Source organism: Nicotiana sylvestris, chromosome 12, assembly GCF_000393655.2.
Source record: "Nicotiana sylvestris chromosome 12, ASM39365v2, whole genome shotgun sequence".
NCBI classification, from domain to species: Eukaryota; Viridiplantae; Streptophyta; class Magnoliopsida; order Solanales; family Solanaceae; genus Nicotiana; species Nicotiana sylvestris.
Window position 1 is genome coordinate 86,415,591 of NC_091068.1, and position 20,427 is coordinate 86,436,017.

General features: G+C 33.9%; 3 protein-coding genes across 4 annotated transcripts; 2 read left to right on the plus strand and 1 right to left on the minus strand.

Annotated features, from left to right (window-relative positions):
- Window positions 1–7,973: 7,973 nt before the first annotated feature.
- On the plus strand, window positions 7,974–9,259 carry LOC138883318 (uncharacterized). The gene is made up of 5 exons (XM_070163999.1): window positions 7,974–8,039; window positions 8,133–8,205; window positions 8,534–8,680; window positions 8,765–8,912; window positions 9,007–9,259. The coding sequence occupies exons 1-4, from the start codon at window positions 7,974–7,976 to the stop codon at window positions 8,878–8,880; spliced, it is 402 nt and encodes a 133-aa protein (XP_070020100.1). The 3' UTR covers window positions 8,881–8,912; window positions 9,007–9,259.
- LOC138883319 (uncharacterized) lies at window positions 9,043–10,951 on the plus strand. Its single transcript, XM_070164000.1, has 5 exons — window positions 9,043–9,099; window positions 9,262–9,434; window positions 9,693–9,822; window positions 9,933–10,443; window positions 10,526–10,951. The coding sequence occupies exons 1-4, from the start codon at window positions 9,043–9,045 to the stop codon at window positions 10,215–10,217; spliced, it is 645 nt and encodes a 214-aa protein (XP_070020101.1). The 3' UTR covers window positions 10,218–10,443; window positions 10,526–10,951.
- Window positions 10,952–11,787: 836 nt separating this feature from the next.
- LOC138884316 (uncharacterized) lies at window positions 11,788–16,359 on the minus strand. Of its 2 annotated transcripts, XR_011404487.1 has the most exons (3): window positions 16,310–16,359; window positions 15,622–15,754; window positions 11,788–12,341 (listed from the first exon to the last, which is right to left on the minus strand). XR_011404487.1 is itself a non-coding variant. In XM_070165444.1 (2 exons), the coding sequence occupies exons 1-2, from the start codon at window positions 13,055–13,057 to the stop codon at window positions 11,880–11,882; spliced, it is 1,095 nt and encodes a 364-aa protein (XP_070021545.1). In that variant the 5' UTR covers window positions 13,058–13,126; the 3' UTR covers window positions 11,788–11,879. The 2 variants fall into 2 exon arrangements, 1 of the variants encoding a protein (XP_070021545.1); XM_070165444.1 differs by lacking the exons at window positions 15,622–15,754; window positions 16,310–16,359 and adding an exon at window positions 12,425–13,126.
- Between the last annotated feature and the right edge of the window lie 4,068 nt (window positions 16,360–20,427).

Here is a 20,427-nt window from a genome sequence, read left to right on the forward strand (position 1 = left end):
TTCTATGTATACAGTATAATTTTCCAGCAAAATGTATTCAATTACCATCCTTCCGTCTATATGGCTGTCGCCATTGCGTTCAACTAGAATCTTGTCTAACATAACTCTTCGGCCCACTGCACTTGATGCTTGGCAAACCTTAAAAGTCATTTTAACATCAATCTACAACAATTTCAAGTACTACATGTAATATTAAAAACTTCACTTTCAAAATGTTGAAAAAGGGCAGCCTGTCAATTCATGCTTGAATGGCTAATCAAGACGAGTATGTTGATGTCCGATCCTATCCCATGGTAATCCAATCAATCTATCTGTTTTTGTCCCCACACACTATGCTCTTACGTTGGACCAACTCGAGGCCTAGTTGTTTGATTGTTTCCTGTCACAAAGGATAAAATAGGCTGCGGAAAGGGTAAAAAATGTTTAAATATCGAGAAGAAGATATCCGAAGAGTGGAGGTGGAGCACGACAGTTTCTGTATACAAGAACAAGGGTGATATCTAAAATTACAATAACTATCGGGATAACAAGCTGGGAGAGAGTGGTTGAGCTAAGGGTGAGGAGGAGTGTGTTTATTTCTGAGAACCAGTTTGGGTTTTTGTTGGGGCGTTCTACTACAGAAGCCATCCACCTTGTTAGGAGATTGATGGAGCAGTATAGGGAAAGAAAGAAGGACTTGCATATGGTGCTCATCGACTTAGAAAAGACGTATGATAAAGTTTCGAGGGAGGTTTTGTGGAGATGTTTGGAGGCTAGAGGTGTACATGTTGCCTATGTTAGGTTGATTAAGGACATGTATGATGGAGTAAAGACCAGGTGAGGATGGTGGGTGGGGACTCGGACCATTTTCCGGTTATGATGGAGTTGCGTCAGGGGTCGGCACTTAGCCCTTTTTTGTTTGCGCTGGCACTAGACGTACTGTCGCGCCACATCTAAGGGGAGGTGCCTTGGTGCATGCTATTTGGAAATGATATTCTATTGATTGACAAGACGCGAGATGGTGTGAACGCACAATTAGAGGTATGGAGGCAGACCCTGGAATCTAAAGGTTTCAAGTTGAGCAGGACCAAGACAGAATATTTGGAGTGTAAGTTCAGTGGCGAAACTCAAGGAGGGGAAGGGGAGGTAAGGCTGGACTCGCAGGTCATCCCTAGGAGAGGAAGTTTTAAGTACCTTGGGTCAATTATTCAGGGGGATGGGGAGATTGATGAAGATGTCACACATCGTATTGGGGCGGGATGGATGAAATGGAGACTCGCTTCCGGTATTTTGTGTGACAAGGAGGTGTCACTAAAACTTAAAGGGAAAGTTCTACAGAGTGGTGGTCAGACCAACGATACTGTATGGGGCTGAGTGTTGGCCAGTCAAGGTCGCTCATGTCCAGAAGATGAAGGTAGCAGAGATGAGGATGTTGAGATGGATGTGCGGGCACACCAGGTTAGATAGGATCAGAAATGAGGTTATTCACGACAAGGTGGGCGTGTCCCTTATTGAGGAGAAAATGCGGGAAGCGCGGCTTAGGTGATTTGGTCATGTGAGGAGGAGGAGCACAGACGCCTCGGTGAGGAGGTGTGAGAGGTTGATATTGGAGGGCCTATAGAGAGATAGAGGTAGGCCAAAGAAGAGGTGGGGAGAGGTGATTAGGCAAGACATGGCGCAGCTTCAGCTAACCGAGGACATAACCCTTGATAGGAAGATATAGAGATCGAGGATTAGGGTAGTAGAGTAGGTAGTCTATAGTGTTCATAACAGTAGTATTGGCACGCAGTCTCACTTTCTATTGGTAGTAGATTTTTATGACTAACCGTTGTTTTCTTTCATTGTTGATCACCTTACTATATATCTTGTTGTTTTTATTCTGCTTTTGTATGGCTTTTTGGTACTGTCCCTTGTCTATATTTTCATTAATGTGGTGCTTATGCTTTCCTGAGCCGAGAGTTTATTGGAAACAGTCTCTCTATCCTCACAAAGTAGAAGTAAGATCTGCATATACACTACCCTCTCACTCCCCACGACGTAGGATAATACTTGGTATGTTTTTGTAAGAAGAAGAAGAAAAGAAATACTTAGACGAGAAAGCAAACAACCTCTCACGAGATTCAAGCCTGCCAGACAGACAGAAGAGACGTAAACTAGACACGAGGAAAGGGTGTGGTTTCATTTGGAGTTTACCTTTGATACGAAGAAGTATAAAAGAATTTTTACACTATTAAATCTACTACAGGTCACTTTCAATAAAAACTAAAAAGTGTATCTACCAAGCTACTCTCTAACATAAAATTAGAGAGCTAAAGTACAAAATATGATCACTATTATTTACAGGAGACAAGTGGCTTCAGCAGAATAAATTGTAAAGACATTTAGCATATAGAGAGTGATTTGGAGTTGCAACTCCATCAAAACATCTGCGATTTAATTTCTGTCCATACCCACCAAAAGATAGTGTCATGGGGTAGAAGATAGTGGCTTAACCACAGCTACGCAAGAACGTTGTCCTTGTGGAGCAGCACGATTATTATTTTTTTAAGACGGTGTTCGGGCTAGCTTGTGCACCTTGACTACTCCACCGAGTACTTGCTATCTCCCATCAGCATAAATACCGTGTAACTTTGCAAGAAAGTTGTCCGTGTGGAGCAGCATGATTGTCTAAGCAAATCTTGATACTCTTAATATCACCGCTCACACCAATCTATCTTTAATGAACTGCATATGAAAAATGTTGTATGTGCTACTGAATCAATTACTATAAAGGCAGAAAGAAAGCAGGAAACTAATCATGGATCATTTTTTCTTTTCTCCCCTCAAACAAAGTAAATATTTTTAGGCAGATAGAGGAATTGCTTTTGCTAGTGAAACAACAAAGGACAGATCACCGCAAAGACATGAACAAGAATGAATTGGGCGTTTAACCATGGAGTCTCAGTATTAGCCTGGCCAATGCATCCTAACTAGTCAATTGACTTTTTACTTTTTGAAATGGAAGTACCTTCATTGCTCACCTTATTAACATATAGATCACTTTCAACTAGAGTTTCATCATTGTATCATGTATGGTAGACAATACAGCTTTTACAACATTGAGGAAGAAGATGATAAGATCATAGGACTTGCTATAAGCAAAGGAGACAAGGTCCACCTAAATAATGTTTTGCAACTACACAATGGTGGAACATCAATTCACAAACTTAAAAATCATAATTGTACCATAGCTCTTCTCAGTGCATCACAAGATTTTCATTCGTTACTCGAACGGATCATGGAAAGATAGGAAGCTCAACTTTGTTGAATGAGAAAAAGCTCACACGCCCATGCTCAACCAGACAAAATTTCAAAGGAATACCATGAGAATGTCCCTCAAGATCTTCAATCTCTTCTTTGGAAGGTGGATACTCACTGCACAAAAAAGAAAACAAAAAGTCATCTCCACTTTGAGCAGTCTGCTATTAAGAGGGTACACGTCAAAAGCCAGTCTCAATCCACCAATTTGAACATTTCAGTGATGAGAATGTTGTTTCTTGATTCTTCATCTCCACTTTGAGCAGTCTCCGGGGGATCTTGGCTAATAACAGAGTCTACTTTTGACCTTCTTACTGATCAAGGAATACCATGACGCCCGACTATATAACCAAGGGATTTCAACTGCTTATATGCTTCAAAATATTCTGAGGAACATCCACTTTTTCTTTCTGCAACCTTGTTGTATATGTGTTCCAAAGAAAGGGGCGTGTCATCGTTGCTGAAGGGATGTAGAGCCCCAATTTCGGCAAGATATACATGACAAAACCATTATCATTCTTTAAACACTGAAAATTGCAGAAGATAATTCTGAAATGAAACATAAATTTTTCATATCCAATTTATAGTACAACTATAATTGTAAAATGACAAAACCCCTTTAGTATAATACTTTGTTATCTGTCTTTTTATGTACTTTATCAAGTTGCGTTTACCCTCTTTCAAGACTACTATTTCTACAATGTTAAAGCAGTAAACAAAAGTACACAAGCATAACTTAGAGGGGTAATGAAACTAACACTTAAAGAGTATGAGAAATCTCTGTACCAAATTAGCCTCCAAATCCAATGATGAGGCAAGATCAACAGAAAAAGTATGCCAACCCGACCTATGTCCTATACAATTTTCAATTTTTGCAGCCTATAAAAACAAAAGAAATAATACCTCTTTCGAGATTCATTAAGATACTAAAGAAAAGTACCTTCTTTCATTTTATTTCTCGGCCAAACAGATCTGAAATTTGAATCCCGACAAAATATGCTTAAAAAGCATCCGTATTTGTCCCGAGTTCTTAATTTCTCATGGCCTATTCTCAAGTATGCATGTACTCAAAGTCAATAGTATTTAACTCTACAACTACAGGAGATAACAAAAAAAAAGGATTTTCATCACCTACAAAATCTCTTCAATGAAGCAATATATCTTGCCGTTACGAACTATCCCAGTAGTTGTCCACAATCCACCCTTCCTCTCTACGACCTCAGCCATTCCTAATTAGTCAAGCCACCGTGATCTTGAAATATCTTTCCTGAACAAAAAGGATGCACATTCACATTCCTTATTCAAATTTATTTTTCATAATGAAGATAAAATTCCAAACAGAAGAGCATGCTTCTATATCATGAGATGAAACCTGAATTGCAACTGGGGTATATCAGCGGACACGTATGCACAGCAATGGTCATCATCATCAAGATCCTCCCCATAGCCTTCAGAATCACTCGTTCCTTCTGAAAAACTTGCTCACTTATCACTTTCCATATCTGCACTAAATTGCAAATCCCTACAGGCCTACTATGAAAAAAAAATCAGCATAAGAAATAGTCGTCCGAGCAAGTAGAGACACTAACATTTGATTATTAAAAAGGTTTTAACTTAATACATTATTACTATGTAAATAACTCCGGTAATCTCGACAAATAGCAAGTAAATGTTATACTATGTGGTATAGTATAGTTGATGATTGTGTATTTAAGCAATTAAAAGTTATTTACTTTAACAATAGATTGCAGAATTCGAAATGAAGTAACATATTTAAATATCTTTTAAGCAAAATAAATAACAGACAAAAATGTAACACAAATAATAAACTTTAATTAAACTTAAAGAGAATAAGAGCTTATAAACTAAAATAAACTAACACGAATAATAAAAGAACGGTGTTTAAAAAGTAAAATAACAATTTCAATATGAAATAATTAAATAATTCCAATAAACTTCTCACACAGGCAAAACCTGGAAATATTTGTAAAAATGGAGTGTAGTAGCCACTAAATAAGGGTGTATTTAATTTTTATCCACTATTTAAAATGCTTATCAAAAATAGCCACTATTAAGGGGGGAAAGACACAATTACCCTTTCTCTATTTCTTGTATAATCCCAAAATCGACGAAAACCCTTATTTCATTCGTTCAGAGTTCTGCGCTTCTTCATCTTCCTCGTATGCAAACTGCAATCTCAGTTAAACTTCTGCTCCTTCATCTTCTCCGTCATCTTCTATCAATCGCGACTGGTAATATATTTTTTTTTATGCATTTTCGTTTTTCTTTATTTGTAAGTTGGTTCAATACCGTGTGAAGTATGTGTGAAATTTCAAAAATTAGCATTATATGTTGATTCAGTGTAGTATATTTTGTGTGATTCTGTTTTTGATAAATTTTTAGTGTGTGAAATTTGAAATGTGTTTGTGGTTGATTCAATATATTTGATTATGTAGGTATATTTCATAAAAATAGTCGTAGAAATTCATAAGCTTACTGATTATGAATTTTCAGTTAACTGTGTTCATTAAATGTAAAGAAGAAACGACATTAAATTTTGTAGTTGGAATTCAAAGTTAAGGACTGATTGTCCTTAACTTTTGCACATGAAACTTGAAGTTAAGGACAAAGTGTCCTTAACTTTGGATGTTGAAAGTATATGTTAAGGACTGTATTTCCTTAACCTATGCACTTACAATTTAAAGTTAAGGACTGATTGTCCTTAACTTTTGCACATGAAACTTGAAGTTAAGGACTAAGTGTCCTTAACTTTGGATGTTGAAAGTATAAGTTAAGGACTGTATTTCCTTAACCTTTGCATTTACAATTTAAAGTTAAGGACTTATTGTCCTTAACTTTTGCACATGAAACTTGAAGTTAAGGACTAAGTGTCCTTAACTTTGGAAGTTGAAAGTATAAGTTAAGGACTGTATTTCTTTAACGTTTGCACTTAAAATTTAAAGTTAAGGATTGTATTTGCTTAACTTTTAAACTTGAAATTTTAAGTTAAGTCCTAATCTTTGTTTGTTTTTCCTTCTTTTCTAGTGTTATAATGGAAGGCGATCATTTTTTTGATTTTGACGATTGGCGTAATTTTCTGGTATATTGGAAAGGAGATTTTCAATATAAGAAAACAATTAAAAGTTTTCTGTCGAATAGCCAATGGAAGAAATTGAGGGAAAGTATTTTTGGAAACTTCTTCAGATTACAAAGTGTGAAGTTCTTGGGTAAACTTATGCACTGTGTATTGCTTTCTGAAATTGTTAGTAATGAACCTGATTCGATGACCTTCAAGGTATTTGACCGCGATATTAAGTTTACTCGTGATGCATTCCATATTATTACTGGTTTGAAGTCTTATTCGTCGCTTGACATGAAAGGTTTAAATGAGAAAGAGAATAGGCTTTTAAGAGTCTATTTCCCTGGAAAGGACAAAATTGAGTTGGCTGATTTGTATAGTTTTATTTCTAGTCGCCCACATGGTACAACTTCATCATTTGCTGGCAGTGATGATGATGCTTTGAAGTTGGTAACACTCTATTTTGTTGAGTCGATTTTGATGGGCAAGAGGAAAAATAGGAATATGTCGGAGCAAATAATGAAAATTGTTGACGATGATGCAATTTGCGCTTCCTTCAACTGGGGCTCTCTTGCTTATGAGACGCTATTAAAATCATTGAAGAGTTGCTTGAAATCAAATGAGAATGATGTTCAGAAGGAGAAAGAGAAAGAAAAAGATATTGATAGCTACACTTTAGTTGGCTTTCCTTTTGCGTTTTGTGTCTGGATTATGGAAGTACTTCCTATTTTCCAAGAGAAACAATTTGTGAACTTCAAAGAAGTTGGTTATCCTCGAATGTTATGTTATTCTGAAATGAAGTCTCCACAATTTGATGCTCTTTGTAGAAAATATTTCCATAATAAAAAAGTAAGTTAATGTAATTACTATCTCTTTTTTTGTTTATTTGTTTTAGTTATGTATACTTATGTTTAGTTTTTCTTATATAATAGGTGTTTAAGTTGATTGAGGTGTCACCCTTTATTCCCGTGGAAGAAGAAGATACAGAGCCTCTTTGTGTAGAGGAGCCAGTTTCACAAGATCGAGGCTCAAGGTCTTCTTCCACACAATTTGACGAAGGCGTACTTAAGGAAATTGTTAGAGTATGTGTTTCTGCCTTTGAATAGTATTAGTTTTTTATTTTATTATTTCTTGCTTACGAACACCTTTTTTTTATATTATGTTTTTTGATTCAGAGATTATTAGAGAGTTTTAAGAAGGATTTGCAAGCAGAAGTTACCAGAGTTAATCAGAAAATTGTTGTATCAGAAAAAAGATTGAGAACGAAATCAAGGTAATTTCAGTTAGTCCAACTTTAGGATTTTATGTCCTTAAATTTTGAACTTGGAATTGAAAGATAAGGACTTCTTGTCCTTAACTTTTGAACTTTGAAATGAAACTTAAGGACATCATGTCCTTAAGTTTTGAACTTGGAATTCAAAGTTAAGGACTTCTTGTCCTTAACTTTTGAACTTGGAGTTCAAACTTAAGGATTGCATTTCCTTAAGTTTTGAACTTTAAGTTCAAACTTAAGGACTGCCTGTCCTTAAGTTTTAAACATGTCCTTTTCTTTGTAACTTAGTTGCTTTCTCAGGATTTAAAGAAAACTCTAGGATCAAAGCTTGATACTTTGATGAACATGTTTGGGAAAACTGATCAGATGAACACAGATAGAGAATCTAGTGTTCCAATTAGAAAATATGGAGTTGATGATCATTGTCGTGCTACTGAGCGTACCGACATATTCAACCAAGATGCAGGTGGTGTTGAACGTGATTATATGGATGTGCATGCATAGGGTCAGTATGAAAGAGAATTTAGAGATGCACATCTAGATGATGAAACTGAAAATGTTACTGATATTGGGAAAGGTTAGATATATATTTTGATTTTTATTTTCGTTGAAATGTATATTCAATAGATTAATACATATAAACTATGCATGTGCATGCAGAAGTTTGTGGAGTGCCGAAGAAAATTTGTAGAGTTTGTGGATTGCAATCACATGAGGATTTAACAAGTCCATTGGGGACAAGTGTCAGCGAGATTGTATGCAAATGCTTAGAAGCAACGTATGATCTCTCTACACCGCTGTCATACAAAGAAAAATTTGGAGTTCAAACTTGTGCCAGTCAAGGTTAGATAAAATTTTCATTATATATTGTATCTTTATTTCATTATATATTGTATCTTTTGAAGCAGCAAGCGAAGAAGCTGGAGTGCAGTATCAAGAGAAAACTGGACTACAATCTCAAGACATAGGCAGAAGTGAGATTGGTTCCAAATCTATAGATGCAACATGTGATGATGATGATGTAGCTGGAATGATCTTGGATATTGCAAATGGTTAGGCAGTGCTTTTTAAATTTTATATATGTTTGTTTTAATTAAAAATTATTAACATGTTAGTTGTTGTAAATATTTTTGCAGAATCTTGTCAACAAGCATCTAAAGATCATGGTGAACAACTGCAAGATAAAGAAAATGTGGAATTGCAAGAAAAAGAAAATGTTGCACGCAATATTTTAGCTGAGTTTGTCTCTTGAAAAAACACAAGAAGGTACTGCGGAGAAGACAGGTACTGATTGTGCCCTAATTATTATATGTACAATTGAAATTTTGTCTCTTCATTTGACCTGTTGCAGAAAACTAATATGAATATATATATATAGTATCGCCAGCAGAGGAAAACAAAGAGGACACCAATGATGACGATCTTAACCAATATACAAGGAAAAGAAAGAGAGACAGTATTGGTTATGATGGTCCGTCATTTTCTCTTCTTACTCCTACTCCTCCAAGTATACAAATGGACATTGATGCGACTTTGACTATGGAGGGTGAAGGAAATGTTGAAGAAGAACTTGGTCGAGGTAAAAGGAACAAGAAGTTAAGCTGGCAGTTGAAATCTCCTTTTGATAAGGAAGGAAAAAGCAGTAAGTTCCAAGGCAGACAATCAAAATACTCTGAAGAGTTCAGGTTGGATAAAATCAACCTATACTCGTAGGTGTATTTTTCATTATGCCAAAGAAGATGAAAAATTAGTGAAGAAATTCATTGTGTGGTTGGGCAAGGAGAAAAGGAGAGGTCGCAAAAAAGAGTAAGTCTCTTAATGTGTTTCACTACATCCTTAACTTCTGTGATTGTAAGACTAATTTTAGGACTAACTGTCCTTAACTTATAGATTCAAGTTTAAAACTTAAGGACTTCTTGTCCTTAAGTTTGAATTCAAAATTCATAAGCTAAGGACATGCAGTCCTTAAGTTTGAGTATCAAATTCAAAAGCTAAGGACACTTGGTCCTTAACTTATAGATTAAAGTTTTCAAAATTCTAACTTGACATTTTCAAAATTTTCAGGGGACAAATTGATTTATATGCTGATGATAATAGTTTGAGGAAAAAACCATACAAATTGTATCATCAAAAAATCAGTAGCAAAATATTTTTCCTTGAGCTTTCAGATAGCAAATTTGTTCTTGATGATAAGGTTAGATAATTCACAAGGCATTTATTTTTTCTATTATTAATTTATCATTTTTTCATTATTTTATGACTGATTTGTTATTGATTTGTTTTATTTTTTGCCTTTTTATGAAGCATATTGACATTGCTCTCTATTATCTAAGAAAGAAGGAATGCTACCACCCTCGCGATCATCCTTTTCGATGCACAACTACTGATGTTCTTTTTGATAATTATATGGCACTTGCGTATAAAGATTTCAGTGAAGATGCTAGTGATGAGTTTTGGTGTGCCGGTGATAATCAGTTATTTCTGACACCATATGTGTGGGGGACAGCCGTAGATGTGGAATTGCATGGACTGAGGTTGACAAAATCTTTTTTCCATGTCGGCTTCCTTCAGAAGATGATGAAGCTGTGACACACTTTTTGTTGGGAGTATTGGACTTGAATCAAAAAAAGATTGATGTATATGATTCCATATACAGTGAGCCATATGAAGCAGGAATGAACTACATGCAAATGTATGCACGCATGATCCCCCATTTGCTAAAGTTCTCACAGTTTGACAAAAATCACAAGTCTTTTGGGAATGTCTTCAACAAATTTGATATACAGTGGCAAAGATCACCACACCAAACTGGATCGTACGTGTTATTATTTGTTATATTATTTATATGTACTTAAGATTTATTGTTTAATTCACTGCATATCTTACATTTCTCTTAGGACTGATTGTGGTGCATTCCTGATCAAATTTGCCGAGTTGCTGATGATTGGAAAGGACGTGCAGCAATTCCAACCCGAAGACATAAAAGACTTTCGAAAAGAACTTGCTGCAAATCTTTGGGCACATGGTGAATGGAAAAGAAATTCTGGTTATGATACTCCACCAGAAAATGTTGGTGATAATTATGAGAGTGAAAATGAAACATTCTGTCCAAAGAAGTTGTAAAGAAATTGTGGTGTTATTTTTGTATAAAATTGTTGTAAAGGTGACATCTGAATTATGCCAGTTTAGGATAGTTCTGAAATATTCTGTAAATTTGTGAAAAGGCACTTATATTTTGTTTTGTTGGCATAGCGTAATTTTTTGTAACAGCTATGCAAAATTACAATTTCAAAAGTTATGTCAAGGCATTTTGTTATTTATTTCGTTGTTTCTCTCAACTGTTGATTTGTCCATTGAGTTTGTTAGTATTTGTTCATGACTAAGTGTAAGTGAACTTCAAATTCAAAGTTAAGGACCAAATGTCCTTAACTTTTAAACTTGAAATTCAAAGTTAAGGACCGACAGTCCTTAAGTTTTGAACATGGGACTATAACTTAAGGACCTCATGTCCTTAACTTTTGAACTTGTATTTCAAACTTAAGGACTCCTGTAGTTAATGACAAACAGTCCTCAAGTTTTTAACATGGGACTATAACTTAAGGACCTCATGTCCTTAACGTTTGAACTTAAAATTCAAAGTTAAGGACAGACAGTCCTCAAGTTTTTAACATGGGACTATAACTTAAGGACCTCATGTCCTTAACGTTTGAACTTAAAATTTAAAGTTAAGGACAGACAGTCCTTAAGTTTTTAACTTGTATTTCAAACTTAAGGACTCCTGTAGTTAATGACAAACAGTCCTCAAGTTTTTAACATGGGACTATAACTTAAGGACCTCATATCTTTAACTTTTGAACTTGAAATTCAAAGTTAAGGATATACAGTCCTTAAGTTTTTAACATGGGACTATAACTTAAGGACCTCATGTCCTTAACTTTTGAACTTGAAATTCAAAGTTAAGGACAAACAGTCATTACGTTTTTAATATGGGACTATAACTTAAGGACCTCATGTCCTTAACGTTTGAACTTAAAATTCAAAGTTAAGGACAGACAGTCATTACGTTTTCAAAATTGCAAGTTGAACTTACTGACTCCTGTTAATAACTTTTAATTGTTGAACTCAAAAGAAATTAAAAGAACGTAACAAGATATAAATATTGAAAATCTAGGCATCCGCTCAAATTAGAATAATAATGAATACAATCTATAGCAAAAACTTAAAAGAGTCGATAAACATAAGTGTATATTTCTACTCTTCTCTATGCTTTCTTGAAAATGGATGGAGTGCCGGAGAATATATACAAGTTGTTCTATTATGACCAATTCTTCTGCAATGACCACATTTGAATGTTATTTTTGATGGCTCGGTAGCAGGAATATGCCTTTTCTTTTGCCTTCTACCTGGTGGCACTTTAAAATCTGGAGGTTTAACAATTTGTGACTTAACACTCTCTGGTACAATCCATGAATCAGTATGTCCTGCAGGATGTATTTGTCTTTCATATGTTTTCAGCCAAGATTCTTTTAAGTACCAGTGCGAACAAAAGTCGGACTTCTTGATGTTTCTCTTCTCGATAGCTGCAATTGCATGTATGCATGGTAATTCATCAAGTTGAAATTGAAAACAATCACATGTTCTTTTGTTTAAGTCCACCAAGAAAGTTATTCCTTCTTCTTCAACTCTAGAACGCCATGAATCAACAGGGAAGACCTTCAATGTTGAAAAATTATAAGTGAGTACATTATGTTAAAAAATGTCAAAATCATAATATAAACATAAAACATAATACTTACGTTCAAAGTAAATGCTAAATCTATTCTGTTCTTCAATTCCTCCTCTACCCAACAAGAAACATCATAAAATGTTCCTTCTGCTTTATTTCTTCTTTCATAAAACCAATGTTGTAGCTTCACTTGAATGAAATCCATCATTCTTAGTATAGGCAGCTCCCTTGCTTCTAATAGCACTGAATTCATCGACTCAACTATATTTGTTGTGAGCATGTCATATCTTCGTTGTGGACTACAAGAACGTGCCCATCTTTCCGGTGGTTCTTCCATCAAGTAGTCATAAGTTTTCTTATCTACATTTGCAATATCTGACATGTATATGTCAAATTCTTTACGCTTGTATACTCTTGCAGCACTTTGGAAAAGTTTTATGACCTCACTTTTCACCTTTCTTCGCTTTAGGTTCTGCTCCAAATGATAGATGCAAATCCCATGATGGCTTTCAGGATATACCTTTACAATGCCATTTGCAATAGCTTGATGCCTGTCTGATAAAAAAATCAAATTCTCACGGCTCCCAATTGCATTGCGAAGCTGACTAAAGTACCACTCATAGGAATTGTTGTTTTCAGATTCTGCTATTCCAAAGGCTAATGGGAAAATTTGGTTATTTGCATCTTTTGAAACTGAAATCATTAAAACACCACGATATTTTGACTTCAAAAAAGTCGCATCAATAGCAATCACTGGTCTACAATGATTCCAACCAGCTATCGATGATCCATATGCGTAAAACATATAAAGAAACCTGAAAATACAATATAAAACAAGGTTAAAATACCTGAAGTTTAGGACAGTCAGTCCTTAACTTACATTTACAAGTTATAAAGTTAAGGACATGTTGTCCATAACTTTTATTTCAAAGTTCAAAACTTAAGGACTGGAAGTCCTTAACTTTTAATTACAAGTTCAAAACTTAAGGATAGGCAGTCCTCAACTTCTGGTTATAACTCAAAAGTTAACAAGGCTAAAGACAGCATGTCCTAAATTGTTTACCTGTTGTTGTCGTCTATCTTTATGTTAGTATAAGTTCCCGGGTTTTTACTTGTCATCATATACAAGTATGAACACAATAATTCATAATTTTCTTCGGGACTTCCTCTTATTAAAGCGGAAGCATGTTGAATAGCACGCCACGCCTTGTGATATCCAATGTCTAGTCCATGCAATTTTTGCATCTCTGCCATGACAAAAGCTGGTGTAACTTCAAATCTTGGGTCCCGAAGATTATCGATAATGTAACCACTAATCAACTTTGAAGTAGCATGCCTTTGATCTGCTTTCCTAGTGTTAACAGAGCAGTCATGCTTTTTCTCAAGCTTTACTATCTTGAATAATGTTGAGTCTTTAATTCTGAAAGCACGCACACACCAACGACACCTATCATCATTGCATGTCAACGAATATCTTGTTGAGCTTGATCTAACAACTTTGAATTCAAAATGTCCTTTGATTGCTACATTAGAAAAACAATTAATTATGCTCTTCTTCTTGTCAAATACTGATCCGACTTTTATTTGATCCAAAGAAGCATTTTCTCTTAATATCGTAGTTGGGGATTCTTTTTGTTTCAAATTTGATCTTCGTTTAGTTATTTGAGTGCAGGTTTTGTCAGCAACTACTTCGATTACCGGTGCACTCTCTAAGACTTGAATACCCAAAGCTTGTTCGTTGTCAATCTCTATAATGCTTTGTCCTTCTACTTGAATAGAATCAAATGTTTGATGCACCTCTTCATTTAATGGTTGAGCTTCAACCATATCTACTTCAACTATCTGTTGGCATCGCTCTTGATTGTCATGTTGAGTTTTTGTGTTGGCATGTTCATTGCTTGTTGATGCAAAAACTCTTTCCGAAATATCAACTATGAAACGACAGCTCTTGAAGAGTGAATGAGTTTTTAGCAACTCTATACATGTGTGAAGATCTAAATCTTTGGATACAAGCATTCCTTTGCTTGTTCCAAGGTTGATATCAAACCATATCACTATTTCAAACTTTTCTCTATCCAATTCAATAAGCTCAAAAATCTGTTTAACGAAATCTTCAAACTGAATTGACTCAGGTGCTAGGAAAAGCTTTGTTTGATGATCAAGATATTTATAGTCTTCAGTCCATCTACCATTAAAAGCAACTATTATGCATATTGTTTCCATCCTACAAGTCAAGAGAATGGGAAACAAAGGACATACGTTATAAAGCAATCCTTGTAGAATTAAGAACAGGTGTACTGTAAGTGCAAGACCAAGATAAGGACTGTCTGTCCTTAACATTTAAACATGTAATTAAAGTTAAGGACTGCCAGTCCTTAACATTTAAACATGTAATTAAAGTTAAGAATTGTCAGTCCTTTAACATTTAAACATGTAATTAAAGTTAAGAACTGTCAGTCCTTAACATTTAAACATGGAATTAAATGTTAAGGACTGTCAGTCCTTAAGTTTTAAACATGGAATTAAAAGTTAAGGATTGTCTGTCCTTTAACATTTAAACATGGAATTAAAATTAAAAGTTAAGGACTGTCAGTCCTTAAGTTTTAAATATGGAATTAAAAGTTAAGGACTGCCAGTCCTTAACTTTTGAACCAGAAATTAAAAGCTAAGGACTGTCTGTCCTTTAACATTTAAACATGGAATTAAAATTAAAAGTTAAGGACTGTCAGTCCTTAAGTTTTAAATATGGAATTAAAAGTTAAGGACTGTTAGTCCTTAACTTTTGAACCAGAAATTAAAAGCTAAGGACTGTCTGTCCTTTAACATTTAAACATGGAATTAAAATTAAAAGTTAAGGATTATCAGTCCTTAAGTTTTAAACATGGAATTAAAAGTTAAGGACTGTCAGTCCTTAACTTTTGAACCAGAAATTAAAAGCTAAGGACTGTCTGTCCTTTAACATTTAAACATGGAATAAAAAGTTAAGGACTGTCAGTCCTTAAGTTTTAAACATGGAATTAAAAGTTAAGGACTGTCAGTCCTTAACTTTTGACTAGAAATTAAAAGCTAATGACTGCCTGTCCTTTAACATTTAAACATGGAATTAAAAGTTAAGGACTGCTAGGAGGCGGTGTATATAAATTTATCAATCCAGAAATTCAAAAAAATCAAATTCTTATCTAATATATAATCAAATCAATACAGATCTAAAAAAGTATAACTATAGCGAAATAAAAATTGATAGAAACACATGAAATTACAACTTACTGTTTATCTATGTCGTTTTTTTGGATTAGATTGCTGAATTTTTGAAATCGGGAAGAGAAATGGTGGTTCGTCCTTAGTTGATCGCCGTTGTGGTAACTGCTGCTGTTGCTCGCTTCTTTTCTTTGTGTAACTGCTGCTTGTGTTGATAGCGTAGGTATAAGTTATACCAGAAGGGTATTTTCGTCCAGTCAAGTATAAGTTTTTTAAAAGGAGTGACTAAAGTCTAAATACATTGAAAACAGTGGCTTTAAAATAAAAGTCACAGCTTTTAGTGGCTATTTGTGCCGTTCGCCCGAAATATTTCGTGCTTGGTTAGTTTTTTGACTTTTTGGGTGATGAAATCATCAAAAAAAAAAAAAATAAGCGAACTTGTTTGCCTCTGAGATGTTTTTGGGATCTCACTTCTCCATGTTGCTGCTGCTATTTATTAACAATTTCAATTTTAAAACATAATAAAAATATTAAAAAAACCAAACGAACAATAAAGAAAAAGAAAAATTAAAAAGTAAAAGAGAGCTATACCGTTTAATTCACGGTTCTAATGTTGGGAATTTACAGTTACCCTGCCTACGCACAGAGTACCTACCTAGTTTTCTATCAGTACATTGGGAATGTTGGGAGCCTTTTCTTAATCCTTTGTATTTCCCTCATACTTTTCATTCAACTATATAAGAGAGAGAGAAGTGACCTTTTTGTGCCGGTGGGCGGTGGCGAGGAACGGTGGAGACGAGGACTGAGAGCAAAGAAGGGAACGAGAGTGAGAGACCAATTGATTTCTTACAAAATGTTGTACTCTGGTTCCAACTTATGGGTGTCAATGGTTTGATTCAGCACATTATTTTATAAAATTTATATCATATAACATTTTCATTTATTCTATTATGTATAAGCAAAATTAGACTTTTAGAAACCGTATCAATTTTTCTTTGGTATTGGTACAATCTGATTAATTTTCAATATTTTTTAAATATCATTTAAAAATCACTGGTAGAAACATAATGCATGTACTTTTATAGAACTTAGCAAAACTTTCTGCACATTTCTACTATTTAAAAGGTGACAAATTAAGAAAACATAAAAAATGACCGGAGTATAAATACATTAACTATTCTACAACAGCGTAAAAAAAACTAAGCGAAGACAAAGAAAATATAAATCACACGAGTTTAAAGATATTATGCAAGTTAGGACTCCAGAATAAAATCTATAGAAGATTAAATATTCGAAAATATAAATTTAAATTATACGAAAGGAAACATATTCAATACATTCTAGTTTGCTACTCATAATCGCTAAAATGCCTTGTGTCTTGCTAGTGAATATACTGGAAAGATTTTAGTTTCAATAGCACTAGTATAGTAGGTTTGAGAATTAGAATTTTGAGTTTAATTACTTGTTGACTAGTAACCGTTTTCATAATTTCTGCTTTATTATTTTTAAATTTAATATATAAATATATTTTTCCCAGGTAAATTTATTCAGTACGGTTCGGTATTTTTTCTGTTTATTTTCATAAAATAAAAAACTTATCTTAAATATTAGTACGGTTATAGATTTATATAAAAACCTACGATTTTATTAAAAGAAAGTTAAAAGTCAATTCGGTATGGTATGATTCGATCGGTTTACTCCATTTTAAAATATTCATTGACACCCATATTCAAATACCCTATTTTAATGTCTATCCAGTTTATAATAAGTATAATTGGAGTAATATTTAGACGCAAATACCCTTAAATTAAACAAGGGGTTTTCTCCTTCAACGTCATTAGCTCGATGTGCAAATATTACACGAAAAATAGTCAAAATATACCCTTATATTATTAAAAATTATTTAAAATTATCTTTTGTTATACTATTCGATCATACCATCAAGTTAACGGAGGGACACGTGGAGGCCATTTAAGCCAACTAGAACATCCGGCTAAAACTTACTCGACCCAATACTCGATACGCAACTCATTCGTCTGGGCATTCATGTTTATTTTTAGGGTTTATTTATTATTTATATTTTTACTCTAATTAATTATGCTTAATTGTTAAAATATCTCAATAATCATTTTTATCACCAGAACCCTCCTGTCATCTTCACACCAAATCACAGTAACAACCCAACCTTCCGTTAAATATTCACAAAAACAGAATCTCACAACTACTGCCTTGTTTCCTTAATCAATTGTGGATTAAAATTTTGCAACCAATAATTAAACTTTGAGACAAGTAAAAGGCGAGAAAGAGAAATGTCATGGGCTCATGGCTAGTTACAAATTGAATTGAAATATTAATTATTTAAAAAACTACAGCATAAGAAGGCGTTAGCTCTTTTTTTAACTTCCGAAAAAAGCTAATAAGCTCCTAATCTATTATTTATTATCTATTATCTATTAGTATATTAAAAACACGAAAGCTATTAACGAAATGTCGTTCGCCTTTTTTACCCTTTAAAAATAAATTTTATTTTGGACAAAATGTAACTTAAGTTATTTTCCTAATATTTAGCACTTTAAAATCAACTAAACTTTGACTATTAAATCTTTCCTTGTTTAAAATATTAATATAGATTCTAATATTTAAGACTTTAAAATCATTTAAGATTTACCTTTCATAAATTCTTTCCTAATTGAACTAGATAACACAAGTATAATTGGTAGTACTAAAAATTAGAAAAAATTTAAGGCTAAACGTTAGCTTACTTGTCAAAAAGACACGTAAAAAAATCTTTGAGCATACAATTTTTATTGCAAAATAACTATAATTCTTTAATGTTGTTTTTCTTAATATTTACTCCATAATATCTTGAGCATAGCTGAAATTTTGTTTATTAAATTCTCCATGTTTGAATTAAGTCTTTATATTTAGGATTCTGAAATAATTAAAATTTATCCAGAATTAATTAAAATATATCCGAAATTAATTAAAGCTTAATCTTCTATAAATTATGTTCTTATTTGAATAATATATAATAATCATATAAATTCCTTCCAAGCTAACTTTGAACTTTTTATATGCACTATAATAATTTTTATGCTAGATTTGTACTCCTTCCCTTCACTAGCTTACTTTAGTATCCTCTTTAAGTTTTTTTATATTATATTATTTATACTAAGATAGAATCTCTTATATTTTTATAATGTCAAACTGTTATTTTTAAGCATTTTACTGCATAAATAATATTTTTATTACTTATAGGTCATTTTTATAATTTATATTTTCAATAATTTCGTGTATTTAATTATGTCCCAATTTTAAAGTGAATTTTCGGACCAAAATAAGTCCAAAACACTTGACCCAATTCCCCAGCCCAAACAAAACGGCCCCTCTAATTTTTCTAACCCGATCGGGACCCTTTCTCCTAACCCGCCCCATTTCCTTTTAATCATGGCCGTTGATCTCAGATGATCAACGACCCATAATAAACCCCAACTTCTCCTTACATCCCCATAACCTAAACCCTATACCCCATTTTCCGTTTCCGCCGCCTTCAAACACTTCCCTTCATCTCTTAAAACTAAACCTAGCGACTGGAATTGTCTCGCCCTTTCTCTGCATATTTCCTTCAAACCAGAGGTTTTCTTGCTTTTTCTGAATGCTTACCGCTCTGATATGGTGATATTGAGTATCGTTCCATATATGGAAGGTGTATCTCGTGTAAATCGGGTCCAAATGGGTTCGATCTTAAAGATATTGTAGGATTCCGGCTAGGTACATCAAAGGACACAGAGTATCTCTCTGATTTGGGTATATTTCCATCAAATATAGCTTAAATAGGGTTTTCCTTACTCATTTCCCTAATTCTGATTTGAAATTAGATTGCATGTGGCATTTTCCTTATTCTGTATGATTGATTTTCTTTCCTTATTATGTGTGATTAGACTTCTTTCCATGTTCGTTCTTTCAGTTTCTACTACTATATAAACCCCTCCCTAATTTCCCCTTTGAACGGACTAGAATCAATAAAAAACTACTATTGTTCTCTTATTCTTTCTGGTCTTATACTATTCTGAGGCTCAATTTTTTGGCCGACTGAAAGTTAAGGCCATTGGAATTCAATTCTCGAACCTTTCTTAGTGTGAGCACTACCCGAGTTCATTCTAAACCCTTGGGAACTCTGACGCACTGAGATTCCTGGGTTCTACTGTTCGTTTTGCTATTAACCCTGAAGTGTTGCCAAAATTACTCCTCTTGTTTACTTGTTCTTCTGTAACTGGTAATGTATATATAACTCTTACAATTTCATTTCTTTCTGTTTGTATTCCTCCTCTGCAAATCTATGTCTCTAAGGATTTGTATGAATCAATATGCCATTATATGTTTTGAAGCTCTTCTTGAGGCTCTATGACTTCTAGTAGTTCAATCTTCCTATTTGTGACCTTGATTCTGCCTTCTTAAGTCTGCCTGCTAATGTATGTGCTCGAATGCTTATTATTGTTGCTTATTCTGAGTTTGGTTTCTTACCTTGTCCTTCACTATTATGAATAACCAACCCATACCTAGAATGTGTTCTAATCTCTGTTGAGACATTCATGCCCAACCTGTTATCTTTTTAGTTCTACTGTCAGCTATGACCTGTTCCCATGCTATTTGTAACTTTATTATGTTTTTGACTTGCTCAATCCTGTATTCCTCAATATTAGTTGAGACCTTTAGAGTAAATATCATAACCAATATTTTCTCCTATATATGGCCTACTAGGGTAATGTTTGATGCTTGTCTGTCCTATTGATATGAAGTTGACATGTTTTTGTTTACTATAAGTTTTCTGATATCGTAATTGATACGCAGCATGTTAAAGTTTCTCAATCATGA